General features: G+C 44.0%; 1 protein-coding gene across 1 annotated transcript in view; it reads right to left on the reverse strand.

Moving 5' to 3' along the window:
• Positions 1-1,063: 1,063 nt before the first annotated feature.
• Positions 1,064-24,133, reverse strand: part of LOC147424463 (uncharacterized) — an 89,736-nt gene continuing 66,666 nt past the window's right edge. The window contains exon 6 of the mRNA XM_086500373.1: positions 1,064-1,760. Within this exon, the coding sequence (XP_086356499.1) occupies positions 1,641-1,760 (120 nt within the window). The 3' untranslated portion in view covers positions 1,064-1,640. The remainder of the gene's footprint in view (positions 1,761-24,133) is intronic.

Here is a 24,133-nt window from a genome sequence, read left to right on the forward strand (position 1 = left end):
GTGGGTGCAGAACTAGGAACTAGGTACTAGTTCCATCAATACAGAGATCTACGTGCTGAGTTTTTACCATAACTTGAAAGATGGAGCGTAGAGTTGACCATAAAGAAGCATATGCACCACTAAAGATAGAAACCTACACAAATCTCAAGCTTGCAAAACCCGACCATTGCATAACAATGGCAAGGTAAAATTTCAATCATAGCCAGTACTTCAATGACTTTAGCAGCTGATTTTCAGCATTAGTCCATTTTTATTGCTGATTTTCATCTCACCTCCTGAAAAAGGGAAAGCCAGAAGGGCGAATAGAAACATGTGGTAGATCCACCAAATTGGCCAAAGCAGGGATTCCAGTATAAAGTCATGTCAGCTGCAAATCGCAAACATCCCTTTCTTGTAGTGTGTACAATAACCGCAGTGGTTTTGAGACAGCATATCTTGCACATTATATGTGAGATTTGTGCAGATGAATGTGGGCTGTCTGGCATAGCATATAGAATGGGGCATAAAAACCCAATGTAAGAGTTGAAACATTCAAGACACTGCAATCGCCACCTTTGACCCACTTTGATGGATAACATGTACAGCCCCCAAATTTCCATGATCATGGACTCCAGCTCTACTCATGATCTCACAGTGACCCTTGTGAGACTTCAAAGTCCGGAAAAGGACACACCCATCCATCTCACAGCCCCGTCCTGTCCATGCGATGTTGACATCCACGTACGCAAACAGAAGTCTCAAATATTCAGAAAAATTGCGTACAAGGTCAATTCAGAAAGCTTGGCATATTTCTGGCTGGACAACCAGTCATCAAACACCACACGCATAATAACTTAGGATGCCTGAACTGAAAACAAACATTGATGTCTTGATAACCCACTTCAAAAACCATGCATCCAGTCCATGCTCGAACTGGCCAGCTGTTGGGTGGGATACCATAAACCACCCTTGCTTCTCAATAAAAAACAAGCAAAACTTCCTCATCGGTTGCTCCAAGCCAAAGTTAGCATTAATCCTAAGCAAATATTTGAATGATGATGCTAATTACTGATAGATTTGATCCTTGACTAGAAAAGCATAGAGCAACTTGTCATTTTAAAGTTTGATTTAAAGTCACTTTGCAAAAGCCGCCCCTGACATAACCTTCCGGTTCACCATTCTCAGAACTTTGCCCCATTCTAGCAAACAATACCAGGCACCAACCTAAACTTACTCATTTGGTTCAAGAGGCAAATACAAGTGGTAGCAGGAGCATGAAGTAGTAACGTCTCTCAAAAATGCTCTTTGACAAATTTGTGCATAAAGAAGCCTTGAAGATAGTCACTACCTGCCTCGTTGACTAACTTTCCTCATCTTCAGGAAAAGCACAACAGCATGAAAGGCCCGTACAAGAAACTGCATAACTATCAACACGCATCCATCGAACGTAAGCAGCAGCTTGGAAGACCATTCCAGAGTATTGTCTGCACTCTGAACACGTTTCTTGCAGGTCCCCTGTAGCTCATTGACCACCTTGAGCCAAAGAGAACCAGAGAAAGAGAGAGAGTTCATAATGTGTTCTTGAGAAGGAGAAATTTACAACCCTTGAAGTTTCCATTGATTATCTACAGTCCAGGTTTCCTGAGCTTCTTGATCGACATTTAACTTTTCAAAAAATGGGGCGTTAAATGCTTTGCAATTGTAAAACCAACAAAGGTATCGCAACCAAACAGTTGCTTGAAATTGGTATCGCATAGCACCTGCCTTTTGTCCGAAGGGTCCTGTCATTAGAGGAGGAGAGACAAATATATCAGTAGCTGACATTCTCTACAAAAAGGGGGACAATGAACAGATCTGTAGAATAGCAACCTTCAGACTTCAAGGAAACCTACAATGAAAAATGAAGATTACAAATCTCTACTTTAAACTAAGAAAGACAACACAGGGTCACCTGTGAATCAAGCATATTAAAGAGACAAACTCTTGAAAATAGATTTCATCACCAGTGAGAGCATTCTTCATAGGTTGATAACAGATTTTACCACGAGGGCATCCTTAATCAGCTTTTGGGAAGAGTGTGTATCCCAACGAGCTGTCAACGGGTGCAATGTCCCTCAGTCAATATGCAAGGCACTAATTTTATATCTTGTATATACTATAATGTACGTCAGTCAACATGCAAGGCACTACATTTATATTTCTTACCCTCTGAAGAGAGCTTTGTTTGGCAAAGAAGATAGGATAAAAAGTTGACCAACCACTAGAAACAAGAAGGGGCAATTCTGAGCATCATTGCAATTCCTTTCAGGAGAATGCAAAACATAATGCTGAGCTACCATCCCTATGGTTTCTAATGATTAATCCAAACCATGGCATTCGTAGGCTTGGCAAAGTAGGCAGAGTCTGTAGTTAGGAAAATGCCCTATAGTTTTAGGTGTAACCATGAATGATGAATCTTTCAGGAGCATGCAAAAACTTAAAGCCGAGTAAATATCGGTATGGTGTCTTATCCCAACCATGGCATTCGTAGGCTTGGCCAAGTAGGGCACAGTTAGTGATTAGGCAAATGCCCCATATGTTTGAGGTGTTGCCATGAATTCCTGTTGATCTCCCTGTGGAAAAGGCTAAGGGTGCTTGCTGCTGCTGCTGCTGCTGCTACTTCCCCATCCTCTCCCCTTGCACTCAGCCCCACCTCTTTCCTGCCACACTTGGCACCCCCGCCTCCACCTTGCGTGCTGCTTCCCTGACACACCCCCTCTCCTCGCGTGCTGCTTAGCCCGACTCGCATGCATGCTGCTATGAAGTTTCATCCCCCGCTGCTTCATGGATTTTTGGCATTCTTGTATGGCTACCCACTGCATTGCTTGGAGATTACATGGCCGGAACCTTCTAAGCGGTTTCATCCAGTCATTTTCAGACAGGTGGTCGAATTTCCCATTTTTACCTATTTCCGATGGTGGTTTAGATTTTTTCCACATCTGTATTTTTTGTTGAAGTGATTACACCTACTCCACATTACATGTGCCTGGCTCTCACTTGTGGTTTGAGTTAGCAGAGGTTGATCATTCTCTGTCTCCAGCCTTTTCTGACTCTCTCTCGCTTCTCTCTCTAATGATTCCGCCAGTCGCACTCTCACATTAGGAAAAATATGGACTTTGTATGGTCTCTATAAGAATCCCTAATTTTAAGAGATTCAAGCTAATGATGTGGAGGGTTAAGGGGACAAGGACATTCATGAAGCTAGTTTTTAATAGGCTTTTCTAGCCCTTGTTTTATGTCCATATAGGATGCGGTAGGTTAGGAGGTCCCTTTCTCTCACTAGCCTTGTGAAAGTGAAGGAGACAAAAGAAGTGTGACATTAACTACTCCCTCCTTTCTTTTTCTCATCATCAAAAACATGCATAACTAAGGGTCAAGAAGTAACTTTTTTCAACAAAAAAAAAAAAAAAATCACTTATTTTTGGCCTAAAACTCCCCCCCCAACATATATGCATGTCAAAAAATCAGACATTCAAGCAGAGGCCTAGTGTTTTCACTTCCGCCATCGCCCTGGGACCACATTGGCAGCGCTTTTCAGCGAAGGAGAGTTTTTGGGAGGTCTTGTCGGAACAACTATCTTCCCCTCCTGCGTTTTGGTTGTTGGCAGCTACGAGCTCTCTCTCCAAGCCCAGCACTGTAATTTCTGATGGTTTCATTGCTGGAAAACCTCTTTTATCCCCCGCCCTCTCTTGTGGTTTTTTTGGTTCTTAGCTGCCACTAGCGCTTTTGCTTGTGGCTGCATTTTTCGCCAGAGGAGCACTATTGGCCCCTTGAGAGAGTTCCACTGCGCTGATCATGCCGATCTAGTTCCCCCCCAGTACGGTTCGGCGTTTAGTGTTTTCACAGAACAAGGGATCCATTTCTGGCACTTCCTTTGTGGTACTAAGCTGCTGTTTATTCTCTCACTTCAGCCTTGCAAGGGTTGAGAACCGAGAGATCTACGCACACCTCCTACAATGTACTGGCACCTAGCCTCTATGTGAAAGCATGCTGAGTTCGCTGCAAAACAGCATTTGCAGCCCCTCGCAAGTGGTTTTTAGAGCAAACATCAGGCCCTTTGTGGACTACCTACTGACAAGACACCATACGGTGCACCCCTGTCCACAATCAAGGCTCATGAGTGAGGTGAAGCGAGAGCCTCTCTATTGCGGTGAGCAAGGAGACATCCTCAAGGGCCTTCGTATCTGCAACAGAAGCCAATTGCTTCTCCTTGCCTTCGTCATCCTTCTTCTTTGTTCAACATTCAGCTACCTAGTGCCCCTTCTTCTTGCAATAGTGGCACTCAACATTCTTCTTAATCTTCTCCTTCTGCTATATATTGTATAGAAAACGTGCCCCTTAGTAGGGGTGCTTGGTCTCTTGGGATCTTTCCCTTGCTGTTTCCTTGTTATTCTGATAATGGCACCTTTTATTGACTTGAAGATAAGAGGTTTTCTTGCAGCTTTAAAAAAGGGAAATCCTTAGTGTGACCTGCCCCTTGCTTACTACACTTCCTTCTCTTGTGGGAATTGTCCCCTACATAAACTGGTTGGTAATGCTTTCTTGGACTATCACAGCGAGAGAGAGAGAGAGAGAGAGAGAGAGAGAGAGAGAGAGAGAGAGAGAGAGAGCATTTCTCCGGCGGAATTGAATGATCGTTTACAACCGGGGATGTTGTAATTTCGTGTAGCTCATCCTCTACCCACTGTCAATCTAATGACCTCACCAGCGACCGCCGCCCTGCCAATGGGTACCATCCTATAGGTGTATTGGAGACTTGGAGACCTAATTGGTATGATCCTGTGGTAGACTCATTGAAACCGGCCCGTAGGGCACTAGACATTGGCTTTCACCCGCAACTTTACTTTAGAACACGGAGGAACTTCACGAATAAACCTGTGATTGGAATTTAACACTTCAAGAAATTTCACGACTTGGTAGCTAGAGCTCTACCAAGCAAGCAGCGACACCCTGTAAGCCCCAAAGACTGGCGCCCCTTTCGGTATTTCTTTATTCTTATTAAACTTGGGAAAAACCTGTAAGCCTTTACAAGCTGTCCCACTTTTATCAAGCTGAAATTCCTCTACTCTAACCCCATTTCGGCAACATAACCACAGTAGAAGTCCAGTAGAAGTCTCCAAAGACAAAATCCCAAGTACACGATGACTTTCCAGGCACTTTAGAGCACTTTACAAAACCTGGTGAGAAATTACAACACACTGAATTCTCTGTTTTGCACTCCAATTCACGTGCCGATCACTTCTGTGGATAGCCCTTGAGCTATCGCATCTGTAGGGTCACTTGCCCCTTGAATTAGACCAGATTCCTCGCGGGAAATCTCTCTAAATTGCCATGTACAAGCACCCAATGCTTTCCCAAGGCTCCCCTGGCAAATAAACGATCCGAACGCTTTAACCTAACCCTCACCAAGCTCTTTTGAGTTAATTTCTTAGTACCCACCAACTCATAAGTGTAGGGAGGGGCAAAATGACTTTGAACTAAGCCTAGACACCCTTTAACTGCTCGGATTCCAGTGCCGACTGGCCCGACCATCTCGTGGTGACCTGCCCTTCCCGACTGCGGGTGAAACTCTTGGCCGTCGATCGTTTCACACTGGTCACACAATGTCCGGTCATTTGTGACTTCAAAAGAGCGTCCAAAAAATTAAATAAAAATCATCGGAAAGAAACCAACAACTAAGGTTAGCACTTGCCACGTTCTCGTGACATACCCCCCTCTTGAAATCGCAAACATCTTCGATTGCATGCCATATATACATGCCATTGATGATTTTGTGTTGTTAGCACTCTTTTATCATCGCATGTACCCGCAAGAAAGGTCATAACACATAGATACAAATGACTTAATGAGGCCTTCATACTTTTGTCATTTCCATCTATTATAGAAGTGAACATTATACCTTTTAACACTTGAAGAGCGATGCACACTTCTATTGCACTTAATCCGTATGTACATTTGATGTGCTAGGTCCATCATTACCCCTCCTTTGCACATGTTGGGTTGGGGCATACTTAGGCTGTAACCCAAAGGCCTCAAGGTAAAGCTGCAATACGTTTGGTGACTCTGACAATTCACACTCTTTCATCCATTTTGCATCCATACGTGGATAGTTCTTGAACTTCACCAATACCGTCTTGCAACTTTTCCTTCAATTTTACTTTCTTTTGGCATGTGCTCCAGAAGACTCGGCTGCATCTTCAGCTTTCTCTTCTCTTTCAGACTCCTTGGAAGCTGCACGAGCCGCTTTTGCAAAGGACCTCTTTGCTGGTCTTTTCTTTGACGTACCCCCTTTCGCATTGCCCTGAAACCCATTGTCTTCTCCCTACAACAAGGTATGACCAGTGTTGGCAACTTCCATAAGCTGAGTAACGGTAGCCACTTTGTTCTTTATACAGTAATTTCTGAGCCCTTTAGGCAGCCCACAACAATACTTCTCAATCTGCTCTGTCAGTGGCATAAACCTCTAGGAGGTTACTGAGAGCAACACTTTACAGAACTTCCGATTATACTCCTCTAAGCTCTTGCAAGTAGCTGCAAGAAGTTGGTGCCAATCCGTCATGACATTGGCTTCAAATACCCATGTGGAGGGTGCCTATCCTTGCAACAATAGTGTCATCCACCATGTAAGCGCATTGCTCAAGGAAAGTAAGAGCCTTTGCCTTATCCTCAAAGCCGCTGAAAGTACTAAACTTTACAGTTGCACCACCTTTTTTGTAAGCTTTTGACTTTTCCAATGCCCCCAAATTGTCATAGGGAATTGTCTGCAATATGGGCAATGTAATAGGGATCATCGGCATTCCTTGGCCATTGACATTTTGCGTCGTAAGTCCCATATCTGGCTGCTGTCCCAAAAAACCAGCCATATTAAAACTACCATGTGGCACCCCAAACTGGCCATGATTGCTCTGAAAGCCTTGCTGCATGCCGATATTACCATACATGGGGTTTGGCATACCCCCAAAGACTGTTCCTGCCATATATTGCTGGTTTGCAGGCGCATAACCAACCATACTTTGGAACACAGATCCACCCCCAAAATACCCAGGATGTACCGTGGGTGGTGGAAAAACCTGATGCCACATGTGAGTGCTCTCCGCCCTGCTGGGATGCAAAGGGACCTGGGCTTGAGACTCAACAGGCTCTAATGCATGTGACGGTTTCCTCGTCTGCTGTGGCACTGGCGGTGCTTGCAAATATTTCATAAACCTAGGATTCTGCACCAACCAAGAGAAAACATTCACAACAGCAACCAATTGTGTCCTGAACGCATCCTCGTCTAGTTGCCCAGTCATAAACCCTTGACTTGTGGAGCATTCAAATCAACAAAAGGTACATACACGGGTGGTCGTGAACTCTCGCCAACCTCGAACACTCACGGAATAGCCTGTCTATCCTGTGAAAGGAACCCTTCCCTGGCGTCATTTGTCCTGTCAGCCACAGTGTAATTCCAAGTTCCTCTGCTTTGTGTCTTCGCCGTAAACCAACCAAGGCTCACTTCTCAAGGAAAAGGTGATTCTATCCTGGTGACGGAACCATGAAACCCGCCCGTAGGGCGATGGACTTTGGCTTTCATCCGAAACTTCACTTTAGACTTTAGGACACAGGAACTTCACGACTAAACCTGTGATTGAAATTTAACACTTCAAGGCATTTCACGACTTGGTAGCTAGAGCGCTACCAAGCAGACAGCGACACCCTGTAGGCCCCAAAGACTGGCGTCCCTTTCGATATTTCTTTATTCTTATTAAACTTGAGAAAAACCTGTAAACCTCTAAAAGCTGTCCCACGTTTATCGGGCTGAAATTCCTCTACTCTAACCCGATTTCGGTAACATAACCACAGTAAAAGTCTCCAGAGACAAAATCCCAAGTACACAATGACTTGCCAGGCACTTTACAAAACCTGGCGAGAAATTTCAACACGCTGAATTCTCTGTTTTGCGCTCTGATTCACGTGTCGATCACTTACATGGATAGCCCTCGAGCTCTCACAGCTCTAAGGTCACTTGCCCCTTGAATTAGACGAGAATCCTCAAGGGAAATCTCTATAAATTGTCTTGTACAAGCACCCAATACTTTCCCGAGGCTCCCGTGGCAAATAAACGATCCAAACGCTTTCACCTAACCCTCACCAAGCTGTCCAAACCTGTCCATGACTGTAATTGCAGGTTTTTGACCCAATTTCGCCAACATAACGGCGCCAAAACCCCTGTAGGTCAAAAGTACACATCAAGGACACTTTCCCTTGCGGTATGGAAGCTTTCCAATGAGCTGCACGTTAACTTCAGCATGCTTTAACTCCCTGTTTTGTGACTGTCAAGTGCCCAAAACCCTGTTTAAGCATAGCACAACTTTCCTGAGGCTCCCCTGACGATGTCCTGCAGTTTAGGTGCAAAACCCTAAACCTGCAGAAAAACACAGCAGGCTGTAATTTCTGTTTTGAATCGTTTCGGGCAGAGCGAACACGTCTATGTGTGTGTCAGACGCTCCCGCACGCAATGGGACAGTTCCCCTGTAAATAGGACGAGTTTTCACACGAGAGAACTCTCCGTTTTCGCATTCCTTTGCGATGGAATTGTGCGTACCTCAAGGGGATTAGCAATTAGCTAATCCGGCTCCTGTAAGAACGCTCTTGTCTTGGCAAACGTGCATAAACCCCCCGGACCTGTGTAAAGGGGGGAGAGAGATGCGTGAGAGCAAATCATCGCGCTACATAGAGAAAGGGAGTAGGCAAGCTTTCCATTAAAGCTGTGATCACCGCCACCCACTATTCACATACACACCATAGCACATTGTGGAGCAAAAATCAGTCCCCTCTCTTAAAATGGGCCCCCCGAGCTGGGATGAGCTTGGCAAATGCACCTGGAGCCGCCAAGTGTCTAGTTTGCCTCTTGTGAGCCAGCTTATAAGTGTAGAGAGGGGCCTAAATGACTTTGAATTGGGCCTAGACACCCTTTTGCTGCTTGGTTTCCAGTGCTGATTGGCCCAACCATCTCGTGGCGACGTACCCTTTCCGACTGCGGGTCAAACTCTCAGTCGTCACCTGTTTCACACTAGCCACACAATGTCCAACCATTTGTGACTTCAAAAAGAAGGTCCCAAAAATTAAGTAAAAATCATCGGACAGAAACCAACAACTAAGGTTAGCAGTTGCCACGTCCTCGTGACACTCATGATATGTGTCTCATGGGACATTTTCGTCTCTCAGCGAAAGTAAGCTAGAGACATCCTTGATAGGTTCAAGATAAAGATTTGCAGATCTATCCACACTCCTCTTGAGTCTTGAGTCCAGGGAGAATGTATCTTTACATGAACGATGATCCCTTACCCTTGGTTGGTCAATCACTATATTGGAATGTTGTGGGTTGCCTTATAAGATTGACGTAATCTCGCAAAGACATTGCCTACTCAATTTCAGTTGTAAGTTCCTTTCTTAACCAAGTCGGGACCTATTTTGGAGGAGCAAGTGGCAAACGACCGTTGTGCTTTCATGGATGAGCGCAGAAAATAGAGCACCTTGTTTTGTTGCTTGTGAAGGCCTATGGCTTTGGAGATTATTTGCGGGCTACCACACTTCTATTGTGCCACCATCAAAGTTGCATTCCTATCAAGAGCTGTCACAAGTTTGTGACGTGGCATGATTAACATGAAAGATTGGCCAAGAAGACAAAGGGTTAAGAGTTTAAAACTCTAACCCAGAAGAATTTGAAGATATGGCCATGGGGCCTAAGGGGCTAGGGTTTAACCTAGCTCCTGCCACCTTGACGAACACAGATTGAGGGGCCTAAACCCTAATTTTCAATAAAGTGTAAGGGTTGTCCCAACTTCTATAAATTGCACTAACATGACACGTGGCAAGCTGTACAGAATTCTGCCAATTGGCGCTAGCTCTTGGGGAGCCGCTGCTTTTGGCAACAAAAGCTTTTGGATCAAGTGCTTTTGGGGCTCTGCTTTTGGGCATCCCTTGTACTATTTATAAGTGTCCTCACGGTCAGTCTTGACAAGTCTCTGAGAGAAGTGGACCCTTGGGGAGTTGTACGCGCTAAAAAGAAATATCGAAAGGGGTGCCAATCGTTGGGAGATCACAACTCTCTCTCTCTCTCTCTCTCTCTCTCTCTCTCTCTCTCTCTCTCTCTCTCTCTCTCTCTCTCTCTCTGTGTGTGTGTGTGTGTGTTGCTATTGATTTATCGCTTGGAGTGTCCAAGCTTGTAACAATGGTATCAAAGCTCAGACGATTCTTCTTCTATGGAGGATCCAATCCTTTATGCAACGCACGTGGGTTCTCGCGGAGAATCCGATAGAGACAACACCCCTCCGACTCTTGGTCTGTGGCGAGACGAAGAAAAGTGAAATCCCAGCAAGGGAACACATGAAATCAACAAAGATTCCAACCAAAATAATCCTTTTTCCAAGAAATCTGGAGATTTTGGCAAATTTTCGGCATGGAATCTCGACGAAGTGGAGTAACACGTGCATGAAAAGATTGATCAAGTACTCCAAGGACCCGAAATATGTGAATCATTTGAAGAATTACCCGCTTGACGACATTCACTCTAGATGGCAAGAGGCCGTCGATTCTCCTCTCAAGTTGGTGATGGAGAAAAAGCAAAGCCGAATGAGAAAGCCAGAAATTGTACTTGCAAAAAGAGTTCGACAAAGCTCTTGGAAAGAAGACAAACCAGTTGATGAAAAGTATTGGGGTAAAGTCCTTTCACCACTTGTAGTGTGTACAAACTCATTATACTACTCAAAATGAGCCATTCAATATTTTTTACAATTGGCTGAACGTCCAACCATGTGAAAAGGTCAAACTTTAATAAAACCTAAAACAAAAAGAAGGGGTTGCACACAGAAACGTGAGCCTTCCTGAAACGAACGTATCTTCTGTGTGTGTGTGTGTGTGTGTGTGTGTGTGTGTGTGTGTGTGTGTGTGACCTCCACCTGCACACAGTGGTGCCATCACTTGCACACACCCTCTAGCACATTCTCTCCTCTACTCACTGCACTACATTCCCCTCTACTTGCTCTAGTTGTTGCGCTCCTACCAGCACTTTTTGTCACCAACAACCGGTATCAGAGCCTTCGAGAGGCAAGTGTGAGCTTCTCCGCCCGAGCACAATCAATTGAGGGCCTTAAATCAGCCCCAAAATCACTGCTGTAGCTGAAATTTCAGCAGTGGGAGTTTCTAAAGGAGCAATCTTCACAACGAATTTGCTGAAATTTCTAAAGTTTCAACTTACAGGTGTAAGTTTTCAAGTTTTTCAGCAGTAGAGTGCTTCAATGGAAGGAATATAAGTAGCAAATTAAACCCTACTTCATTTTGCAACCTGAGAGCTTCAAAACAGTCCAACATCTGATTTTAGCCCTGAAAATCAAAAAATTACGGCAAACATGGCTTCATTATCTGAGCTCGAATTGAAGAAATCTGATGGCAGTGGCTTCGATTTGTGGAAGGAGCACATCGAACGCATTTTTTTCTTGAACAAATGCGAACAACCGCTAACAGGAGGCAAGCCTGAGGATACGTTTGATAAGGATTGGGCCAGGCTCAACAAGAACGCCATTACTTACATTCAAATGGTCGTGTCAGACGATGTACTAATAGTGTTAAAGGGTCTTACCGTAGCTTCAGCCATATAGGAAAAACTTGAGGCCACTTATGAGAACAAAACTACGGTTAACCAAGTCAATCTTCTGCAGAAGCTGGCCAATGGTTGCTAAATGAACTATTTTCTTTTTTTTTTGAGTAATTTCTATTTATTGAAATTAGGATATTTAAAATATGTGCACTTGCATCGTAAGGTTAGGAGCTGTAGATCTAATGGAATTATTGAAAGCCATCAACTCTAATGTGTCGTATGATGGGTGGCATTAAGCATCGCGAAGGGGCTGTACCGTTAGTTTGGTAGGAGAGACAGGAAAACGGATATTTTTGATGCGTCACGTGATGGGTGACAAGAGTATCGAAAAGGGAATATTCCATTGGTCTGGCACTAAATCCAAACTGGAAAAAGGAATACGCGTAAAGACACAAGCTAGGTTCTGAGAAGCTTTTCTAAAAAAATATATATATTAAGGTGTTTTCCGAGAAGAGCAGATGCTTTCCCGCGAGGAATTATTGCATCTGTGCCTGCGAACTGCATCCGGGGACACCTAGAATGTGATTGTGTAGCGTCAATTTTCAGCTCACTTAGTTTTATTGAAATTTGTCCAGGTTCACACTTTTTTTTTTAAAAAGTGACTGGCTGCCCACTTATTACAGCCCACTTAAAATAAACTAAGGCTCCCATAAAAAAAGACCAGCGCTAGACTTACAGCTGAAAATAAAAAAGTGCCAACGGTCCCTCTCTTGCGCACCAATTTTGCCGCCAGCCAATCCCCCTTTCTAGCGCTATCTCTTCCCCCGATTGCGGCATGTCTACCACATCCTATTCTTGTCAGGTGCGGGAGCCTATAAAAGCAACCCTCTCGCTCTCAACTTCACAGATACACCATTTCCGCCAGGAATCTACAAGTGATCGAGAGAAGTCAGTACACAGAGTTTGCTTTACTATACTCAGAGCGACAGGTACCGATTGTGAATTAGCGATACGAGGAGTTGTTTCGTGTTTGTGCTTTTGGCAGGTACTCCATCACGGAGAAGAAGCAAGGAGGCCTCGGCCTATGCTCAGAGATTCCGGCCCGATGATGGGGAGCCAGATGAGTAACATGAAATGGAGGAAAGAGAAGAGATACTCGTTCCAGAACAGATATTGGCACATAAAGATAGAAAGATTAAGGTACAGTGATTAGGCAGTTCTTGGTTAAATTCAAGAACTATCCTGCATTGGATGCAATGTGGATGGAGAAGAAGGACCTAGCAGATACTCTTCAGATTGTGGAACTTTACCTTGAAGCATTCGCTTTAGCATAGTCTACTCCGATAGAACCCCGATTTCAGCATGGGTGAATCAAGTGTAGCGGGCTTGCACAAGAGGTGAGTCACTCTGCTCCTTTGTCAACAGATTACCCCGATTTGTTATATAGAGTCATTGATGTCTCTTTGGGCTTCAGGGATACTACTGGGCTGACAGTATTCTGTTGTATGACTTTATAAACTGGAATTCCCTAAAATAAAAATGATACTGATTGATTTGTAATTGACTAATTTGAGTGCAGGAACTGAAAGACGAAATGACTGCAGCATTTCGGTCTCATAAATCTCTATAGACATGATTGCAATATGGATTAGTTAATCAAGATCTAGATGCGATTGCTAAATACGTTGCCGATTAATCATGGTCTAAGATCTAAAATAAATTTGAATGTGATTTGTCATGTGATGTCCAGTGATGTGACTGTCGATTGGTACATGTGCTAGATGTGTTGTGCCTAGTGCGTCGGTACTAACAGTCAATGTCTACTAAGACAGTTTATGGCCTCTGTCTGTTTTGCAGGCATAATCGACGGCGATTACAATTCTTTCAAGAGGCGGGTATGTCACAAACTAGTGACGTGGCTAACCTCGAACACACACGCACAACCACTGAAATGCGACGAAAAGGTTGACGTGGCAGCTGGCCAGCGAGAGAAGCGCCGGAAAACACGCTGACATGCTGATGTGGTAGGGTGTACGGATCTCTGCAATGTCCGTTGACGTGCCAGTGTACGGATTTTCAAAAATTACACACGCTAATTTTGCTGGCAGCTTTTGAGTTAAAGAGCTTTTAAGTTTAAGATTTTCGGCTCTGCTTTTGGGCATCCCTTGTACCTTTAAATAAGTGGGCAAGGCCTCACTTCTCAGAGCATCTAGACGCAGATCTGAGAGTGAGCACCTACCCGCTCTCTTGTACTTTGAACACAGATTACAAAAACAAATACCGAAAGGGGCACCAGTCTTTGGGGCCAATGTTTCAAAGTGATGACGTGGCTGCCCACGTGGGTGCACGAGCCAAGAGACATGCTTACGTGGCTAAAATTCTAGAGAGTGCGCAGATTTTGCTGACGTGGCAGTTTCCGCAAATCGCGCTGACACGTGGCAGAACTGTACAGATCCCCACATTTCACGGAAAAAGCAGCTTGGGCTTTTGCTTTATTCTACGCTGAATAAAAGCAGAGAGAGAGAGAGAGAGCGCTTTATTTGAATATAAAAAGCCCTTTTGCTTTATTTGATTAAGCAAGAGAGAGAGAGAGAGAGAATCTTTTGCTTTACTTTTGTCCTATTGGCTCAAGAGAGAGAGCTTGTGGAAAGCAAGTAGCCTGTGGGCTTTTGATTTTCAGCTTTTGGGGCTCTGCTTTTGGCATCCCTTGTACTCTTTAAATAAGTGGGTAGGCCACTCACAACTCAGAGCATCTAGACGCACAGTCTGAGTGTGAGCGTCTGCCCGCACTCTTGTACTTTGAACTCAGATTAATACAAAAAGAAATACCGAAAGAGGCGCCAATCTTTGGGACCAATATCTCTAGGCACGGGACTCCGCTAGACCAGTATTGAATCAATTGTGAACTGTAAACTGTTTTGAAGTGGTTATTTGGTGCTGTCGTGGTAGATTCTTGACTTGGAGTGTCCAAGTCTATTTCAGTGGTATCAGAGCACGGCCGATTTATCTTCTACAGGAAATCGGATCCCAAATTTTTTTCCGCGGCACTTATGGCTTCATGCAAGGATCAGCCGACTCCCTCTGCATCCGGAGATGTCGCAACGGATCACAACGAAGATTCCGGCAAGGAGTATGGCCCGCCTCGGCCTACTCAGGCGAAGCGTCGAGAGATGGAGCGTCGTCAATTTATCGGCGATGCAACAAAGATGATGCTCAATTTTGCGAAGGACCCAAAATTTGCAAAATATATGAGCAAGACTTCTTTTCAGGAAGTGTATGCGCACTGGCAGAAAACCACAACACTACCCTCAAAACCCGGTCTCAAGAAACATTCTGCTCACAAGACATTCAGAGAAGGAATTAGAAGAGGTGGTTGATGCACGGATTGCTCAGCTTTTCGAGGCGCAAAACAAAGTTAAAAAGTACGGCAAAAAGCAAAAGGAAGGCACTGACTTCGCGGGTTATTTGGATCGTCAGTCGACATTTGAAAAGGCAAAGAAACAGAAGAAGCGTGTTCGATTTGAAGAAGTGCCCAGTTCTTCTTCTTCTTCTGACAGTTCTTCTAGCTCATTTGACTCGAGCGAAGAAGACCGCAAAGGCAAAAAGCGAAGCAAGAAACAACGCTTCGGAAAGGGCAAAAAAAAGGCAAAGAAGTCTAAATCTCGCCCAGTGAGTGACAGTTCTACAGAGGACTCGTCTACAGACACTTCAGATTCTGACGACAACAACTTTTTTGCAAAGAAGAAGAATTTTTATAAAGCCAACCAATCTGACTTTCTGGAAGATAAAAGCAAGAAGGTCCGAGAGTTTAAGGAAGGTGGACAGTCAATTATATTTGACACATTTTCGAAATATAGAGATGCTTCGAAGGCTTTGTCTTTTGTACAGCAGTTTGACATCGCTTTCGCGAGAGGACGCTACGCAAAGCACTCTAAGATTCGGAGAGCTGCCTCTTACTTTAAGGGGAATGCTCGAACTTGGTGGTCTTCGCTTCTTTTAAACAAGACTGCACCAGTTAAATGGCTGAAATTTAAGAAGCTTCTAATTTCTTCTTGGCTGACTCAAGAGTATGAACGCGATATACGAGCTACTTGGAACCATCTTCGGATGACCAAGAAAGATAAAGTGGACGCTTATTGCGAGAGATTTTGGAGCTCTTTTCTACTCGCCTCTTCATTCAAGAAGATCTCGTTCAAAGAACAGATTGAGCGGTTTACCTTGGGTCTACCTACAGAGATCCGAGATCACTGCATGGAACAGAAGTCAGCTTCTATTCAGGACTTGATGAGTCATGCGAAACGGGGTTTTGCCATTCACTCTGGCAGTCTGACCTACCCCACCGATGAGGTCATGACACAACGAGCCAAACAGACTTCAGCCAATGAAAGTAGAAAGAGAAACCCAGAAAAGAAGGATGCACGACCCAAGCTTACTCCTCAGGAGAGAGCTTGCTTCATCAGGGAGGGGAAGTGCTTCGGATGCGGGGAACCTGGACATATCTCCGCGAAGTGCCCTAAAAAGGCACAGAAAGAACAGAATGACAAGGACGACGAAAGGCCTGAGAGTTCGAGAGCAAATGAGGAACGTGGAAGAAAAGGCAAGATAAAAACAGGACTGGTTCCAGATTGTGTGGATACCGATCCCAACACAATGGACGAGAGTACAGAACTTTGTCGAGCTTGGGGCAAAGTGAAAGACCAAGAAGCCCTCATCTTCTTTGATGGAGGAGCCAAGGCCAATTTCATTTCACCGGAATTGGCGGCGCAGTTCGAGATCACTCCCAATCGGATGGGACCACTTGCGGAGGTTGTTCTAGCGACACCCGACACAAACGTAGCCATTACACCGGTCATTGGCAAACTTCGGTTGCATTGTCAAGAGTATTTGGTGCATGAGGACTTTTACATAATGCCTTTGGAAGGTTGTGATGTTCTCTTGGGAATTTCCTAGTACCACAAGAACAACACCGTGGTCGACTATCGGGCGAGGAAAGCAACATTGACTTCAGAGAAGGGCAGAACCATTGTACTTGACATTAAACTGAAGGGCGAGTCTGTCCTTATTATCGGCTTCGGTCATTTCTAAATTAATGAAATCCAGTCTATTTGTTTACTCGATCTTTATGCAAGAGTTGAGTGATGAGGATAGGATAAATATGTCTAAACTTGATAAAGAACGCCAAGATTTTCTCCACTCTCACGCCGATTGCTTCTTAGAGGGCCTACCGGGCGAGTTACCACCTACTCTTCTTGAAGATCATACCATTGATCTGATACCTGGAAGCACACCACCGAACCGGCCACCTTACCGTGTGAGCCGAGCACAAAATGAAGAGATTATGAACCAAGTGAAAGACCTCTTGGAAAAGGGTATTGTCCAGCCTAGTACTTCACCGTATTGCTCTCCAGTGTTGTTGGTTTTGAAGAAAGACGGATCTTGAAGAATGTGCATCGATTATAGAGCTCTCAACAAAATCACCATCAAGAATAAATTTCCAATTCCTAGGATCAAAGATTTACTCGACAGATTACAAGCATCCTCGTGCTTTAGCAAGATTGATTTGAAAAGTGGATATCATCATATCAGAATCGTGCCGGGAGACGTCTACAAGACAGCATTTTGGACAACGTTTGGGTTATTTGAGTTTTTGGTGATAAGATTTTTGAAGCTAATGAGTATATGCGCGACTTAGATACGGCTTTTGCCAAGGTCCACGAGGCTTTGCAGAAATCTCAAGAACGACAGAAAAAGGCAGCGAATCGCCATCGTCGCGATTTGAAATTGGAGGATGATTGGGCGCTCTTACGCTTTGAGAAGGCACGCCTGAGAAAGAAAACAGGAAAGTAGAGGCTTTTTCCAAAGCTTAGTATGTGATCCTGTGGATGGAGAAGGAGGACCTAGCAGATACTCCTCAGATTGTGAAACTTTACCTCGAAGCTTTTGGTTTAGCATAGTCTATTCTAAATGGAACCCAGAATTCAGCTTGGCCGGAGATCTAGTGGAGTGGGATGCACAAGAGGGGAGTTACTCCACTCCTTTGTCAAGAGATGCCTCGATTTTTTGTATACTAGAGTCACTGATGTCTCTTTGAGCTTTAGGGATACTGAGAACTGACAGTATTCTGCTGTATGACTTTATGAAATAGAATTCCTGAATATGCAACTGATTTCTTCGTGACTTGTTTGTAAATGCAGGAACTGATAGACGAAATGACTGCAGCATTTTGGTCTAATTGATCTCGAATAGACATGGTTGCAATAGGGGTTAGTCAATCGGCCATCTATGAGGTCCCGACTGGATCTAGATGTGATTGCTAGCTACATTGCCGATAAATCATGGTCTAAGATCCGAATGAATGTTGAATGTCATGTGATGTCCTGTGATGTCTAGTGATGTCCTGTGATGTCGTATGATGTGACTATCGATTGATACATGTGCTAGATATGTGTTCCTAGTACGTAGGTACTAACAATCAGTGTCTGCTAAGGCAGTTTTTGGTTTCAGTCTGTTTTGCAGTCGTAATCGAGGGCGATTACAATGCTTTCAAGAGGGGGGTATGTAAGTGATGACGTGGCTGCCCAGGTGGGTGCACGAGCCAAGAGAAATGCTTACATGGCTGAAATTCCCGAGACTGCGCAGAATTTGCTGAAATGGCAGTTTCCACAAATCGCACTAACACGTGGCAAAACTGTACGGATCCCCGCGTTTCACGGAAAAAGCAGCTTTGGCTTTTGCTTTATTCTACGCTGAATAAAAGCAAAGAGAGAGCGCTTTATTTGAATATAGAAAGCCCTTTTGCTTTATTTGATTAAGCGAGAGAGAGAGAGAGAGAGAGAATCTTTTGCTTTATTTTTGTCCTGCTGGCTCAAGAGAGAGAGCTTGTAGAAAGCAGACAACCTTTGGGCTTTTGATTTTCAGCTTTTGGGGCTCTGCTTTTGGCATCCCTTGTACTCTTTAAATAAGTGGGTAGGCCACTCACAACTCAGAGCATCTGGACGCAGAGTCTGAGTGTGAGCGCTTGCCCGCACTCTTGTACTTTGAACTCAGATTAATACAAAAAGAAATACCGAAAGGGACGCTCGTCTTTGGGGCCAATATCTCTAGGCACGGAACTCCGTCGGGCCAGTGTTGGATCAATTGTGAACTGTGAACTGTTTTGAAGTGGTTATTTGGTGTTGTCGTGGTAGATTCTTGACTTGGGAGTATCCAAGTCTGTCACAGCCAATACCTCTAGGCACGGAACTACGCCGGGCCGTGTCACTTTTGTGAACTGTTTTATAATGAATCTCTGCTGTGTCGCAGTAGAATCTTGACTTGGGGTGTCCAAGTTTATTACAGTGGTATCAGAGCACAGAAAGATTCTTCTTCTACGGAGGATCCGATCCTTTTTCCAGCGCACACTGTTTGTTACACTCTGAAGCATTATGTGCAATGTACTAGTGCTTTCTAGTGGGCTTAATCCTTCTTGACCTTTAGTTTAAGTATTATAAAGGGGGTTTAATGTGTGATGAGCCTGAGGTGGATAACAGTGTAAATATGACCCCCAAAGTTACAAAATTAAAATGCGATAAAAAACAAACATGAAAACATAAGTGCCAAGAATGTAAAATCTTAATTTGGTACTTCACTTACATGTACTGCTTATGATACTAGAGCCCTAGAGGTTCCCAGTGTGAACGCTTTTCCTTGAGAAGCAAAAAGCCCAAGGCATACAAAATATGCATACACGTCAAAAATTGAATCAATGTAAAAAATACTTGAAGGGGTCAAAGAAAAGAGAATAATTCATGCGATGATTTCATATGCAATTCCTTTTATCGTAGCTTAACTACAAGGTCTTCTAGGTATAGCCTCTACTCAACCCTCGGACATGAAATACTTTGCTCTCGCGGTTAAACACTTTAATTGACTAGAGAGAATTCAGAAGCTTACCCATGGTATTAATAGTTGACCTCTAGTGCCTCTCGACCGTTAAATTAGCGACCCTAAACTTGTTTTGTTTTTTTATCTTTACAACTGCTTATGCGTTTGATTATATTACAGTTTAATGTTTACTGCTGAAAAATTGTTTAATATTCTGTTACCAATCAATTTGTGTGCTTATTCACTGCCTCCAAAAATGTGCGCTTTTACTGTACGTGTCGGAGGCTGGGAACTTACCAAACACTGTGTGCGAGCCAGGAATGGCTATAAGCACACAGCTAAACTGTCCTAGCAAGCTCAAAGGGGCGATTGTGTGTCACTCGCCGCTCAATGCTTTCTATCGTAAAAAATCTTGTGCCGGAAAGAAGGAGCCGCCGTCGTCCCCGCGCTCAACTGCCTTGCCGCGCAGATGCCGCCGCAATGCTCGATCACACACACTCTCTCTCTTTCTCTCTCTCAAACATACACACACACCCGTGAGCACACGAAGCAAAAGAAAATAGAGGTAGAGCAAGAGCACTTCTTTAGCATGCACCTCAAAGAATGAGCATTTTGACCATTTTAGGTCAAAATGGACCTTTTATAAGAATCTAACCCATTCACACATGGACGTCCACAATGACCGGTCTTTGCAAAAATACTGTAAAAATAAGGTAAGTAGTGCGCCTCTTATCAGCGATCACCTACGCACCTATAGGACCGACAAGCCGGGTCCATGACTCAAATAAGTGATAAGGCAAGGTGATGGGTATCGGTAAGTGGTTAACATGCCCCCCTTCCTAATGTAGATTCCGTCCTCGAAAGCTAGTGAAGTGAAGCCCATTCGTCGAGGTGGAAGACCATCTGAGTTTGTAGTCTTTAGCTTTCTCCAAACACTGCAAAATCAACCAAAAATGACACAGTAATTGCATTCGCATAGAACATTTAGAATTAAAAAGCGTATGCAATGAATAGGCACACAGATTGATTGATAACAGAATATTAAACAATTTTTCAGCGGTAAACATTAAACGGTAATATAATCAAACGCATAAGCACTTGTAAAGGTCAAAAAATAAACAAGTCTAGGGTCGCTAATTTAATGCTCGAGAGGCACTAGAGGTCAACTACACAAACCATTGCCCCTTTGAACTTACTAGGACAGTGTAGTCGTGTGCTTGCATCCATTCGTGGCTCGCACACAGTGTTTGGCAAGTTCCCAGCCTCCGAAACGTGCGGTAAAAGCGCACAGTGATCACGCAATGCCTTTAAGACCTGTAGCAGATGGTGTCGATGTTCTGCTTCATCCTTGAAGAAGGCTATAATGTCATCAAAGAAAGTGCCGACAAATGATCTGTACTCTCGAAAAATCATATCCATCATTCGGCTGAAAGTCGTTGGCGCATTGTTAAAGCTTAAAGGATCACCAAAACTTCATATATATCCGAAAGGCTGTCTTGTAGACATCTCCCGGAGCGATTCTGATCTGATGATATCCGCTTCTCAAATCAATCCTGCTGAAACAACAGGAGCCCTGAAGTTGGTCAAGAATATCATCGGAATCGAAAATTTGTTTTTGATAATGATTTTATTGAGATCTCTGTAATCAATGCACATTCTCCGAGATCCGTCTTTCTTTACTACCAACAACACCGAAGAGCAGTAGGATGAAGTACTTAGCTGGATAAGACTCTTTTCCTGAAAGCCTTTCACTTGGTTCATGGTCTCTTCATTCTGGGCTCGGCTAACACGGTAAGGTGGCCGGTCCAGTGATGTGCTTCTAGGAATCATATCAATAGTGTGATCCTCAGGACGAGATGGGGGTAACTCGCTTGGCAGGCCCTGAGAGAAACAATCAGCATGTGTGTGGAGAAAATCTTGGCATTCTTTGTAAAGCTCAAACATGTTCGTTCTGTGTTCATCATTTAACTCTTTCAAGTGGATGGAGTAAACAAAGAGACTGGATTTCATTAATTTGGAAACGGCCAAAGCCGATACAAATGGGACCGACTCGCCCTTCAGTTTTACATAAGTACACTTATTCGACCCTTTTCATTCGTCAAAGTTGCTTTCTTTGCCCGGACGGCGTTGTTCTTATGGTACCAAGGGACTCCTAGGAGGACGTCACAGCCTTCCAAAGGCATGATGTAAAAGTCATCGTGCCCTAAATACCCCTGACAATGCAAACGAAGTTTTCCAATGACAGGCGTAATCGCTATGTCCGTTCGAGCACCGCTAGAATTGTCTCTGTTGGTGGTCCCATCCTGTCGGGTGTAATCTCGAGCCGCGCCGCCAATTCAGGTGAAATAAAGTTGGCCTTGGCTCCTCCATCGAACAAAATAAGGGCTTCTTAATCTTTCACTTTGCCTCAAGCTCGGCAAAGTTATGTACTTTCATCTATCTGGCTTGGGTCAGTACCCATGCAATCTGGTACTAGTCATGCTTTTATCTTGCCTTTTCTACCACATTCCTCTTCTGCTCTCGAACTCTGCGGCCTGCTTCAGTTTGTCCTTGCTAAGCCTATTTGGGGCACTTTGCGGAGATGTGCCCTTGTTCCCCGCAACCAAACTCTTTTTCTTTCTACTTTCATTGTTGGAGGTCTGTCTGATCCTTTGAGTCAAGATATCATCAATGAGGTAAGTCAAATTCCCCGAGTGTATGGAGAATCCCCGTTTCGCATGACCCACCCATTAATTCTTGGATAGAATTCAACTTTTCTTCAAGGCAGTAGTCTCGGATCTTTGTACGGAGTCCGCAGCAAAACCACTCAATCTGTTCCTTAAAAGAGACCTTCTTAAATGAAGAGGTTAAGTCCCAAAACCTCTCGAAAGCGTCCAAAGAATCTCCTTTGGTCATCCAAAGATGGTTCCAAGCGGTTCGTAAATCCCATTCGTACTCCTGGTCAGCCAAGAAGAAATAAAGAGCCTTTTAACTTTCAACCACTTGACAAGAGCTTCTTTCCTTAGAAGAAGAAAGGACCACCATGTTCAAGCATTTCTTTTAAGAAAAGATGCAGCCCTCCTAATCTTGGAGTGGTCTGAGTAGTGCGCTTCAGAGAAGGCTATGTCAAATTGCTGGATGAAGGCCAAACTTCAAAGACCTTGGAGCATCTCGGAATCAAGAAAAGGATTCAAATTTTATCGATTGTCCACCTTCTTTCAATTCTTTTGCTTTCTTGCTCGTCTTTGAGGAATTCATATTGGTTAGCTCTGTAGAAGTGCTTCTTCTTTGCAAAAAACATATGGTCATCAGAGTCTGAACTGTTAAAGGATGACTCCTCTGTAGAGCTATCAAAACCTGGGCCGAATCTGGATTTCTTTGCCTTTTTTTTGCTCTTCTCGAAGCTTTGCTTTTTGCTTCGCTTTTTTCCCTTTCTGTCCTCCTCGCTCGAGTCAAAAGAGCTAGAAGAACTGTCAGAAGAAGAAGAAGAAGAAGAACTGGGTAGTCCTTCAACACGTACACGCCTCTTCTGCTTCCTTGCAGAAGCAAAAAAAGATTGACGACCCAAATAACCAGAGTAGTCAGTCCCCTTCTTGCGCTTTTTCTCTTGCGTTTTCGAATGATTTTTCATGTCCAAAAGCTGATTGATCTGAGTCTGAACCACCACTTGAAGTTCTTGTTTTGTAAACATCCTCGGAGAAGGAGGTTTCTTGAGTGCCAGTTTGATGGTGGGTCGGTTGCTTTCTGCCACTGAGTGAGCCTTCAACGATGGATTGCTGAGACAAAAAATTTGCAAATTGAGGGTCTTTCGCAAATTTAATCATCTGCTTTGTGTACTCGTCAACCTGCTGTCGACGTTCCATCTCTTATAGTCCGTACTGAGTAGGCCGAGGTGGCCCGTACTCTTCCTCTGTTAAGTTGTTTAAATCTTCTACGTGATCTCCTCCCGCATCAACAGATGCAGAAGAAGTCGAATGATTCTTTTCGGAATCCATAAGTGTCGCGAAATAGAGATCCGATTTCCCTGTAGAAGAGAAATCGGCCGTGCTCTGATACCACTGTAACAAACTTGGACACCCCAAGTCAAGATTCTGCCCCGACACAGCAGAGATTCACTTCAAATTAACTGACTGAACAAAAGAGAGACGACACGGCCCGGCGTAGTTCCGTACGAAGAGATATTGGCCCCAAGACTACGGCCCCTTTCGATATTTCTTTTTATATTAATCTTTGAGCAAAGTACAACATGCCCGCGGGTGCTCGCTCGGAACTTAGCATCCAAATGCTCTGAGAAGTGTAAAGGTTTTACAAGGGTTGCTAAAAGCAGAGCCCCAAAAGCATTAAACTTCAAAAGCAATGTCTCCCAAAAGCTAGCGCTTCCAAAAGCAACCAGTGAAAATCGCGGAAATGGAAGAAATCATGGAAATCGAAGAAATTGCAGAATTCCGTACAGTTTTGCCACGTCAACATGCTCTTCGCTTCTTATTAATGGCACCTAGGCCCCTCGGCAAAAGTCCATAAGTTGGACATGCCATATCATCAGTTTGTGACATAGTCCTAAGACATAACGATCATACTGGACCTCCAAGGTTTTCAACTCGAAAAGAGACACCTACTAAGAGATGTCGAGAAATTTCAAGTTATAATCTGCTAGGGTTTCCATGAGAAGCATTTCAGGATACCCTACTCTACCAG

The sequence above is a fragment of the Adiantum capillus-veneris genome, chromosome 25 (assembly GCF_014529385.1).
Source record: "Adiantum capillus-veneris isolate H3 chromosome 25, ASM1452938v2, whole genome shotgun sequence".
In the NCBI taxonomy this organism is placed as follows: Eukaryota; Viridiplantae; Streptophyta; class Polypodiopsida; order Polypodiales; family Pteridaceae; genus Adiantum; species Adiantum capillus-veneris.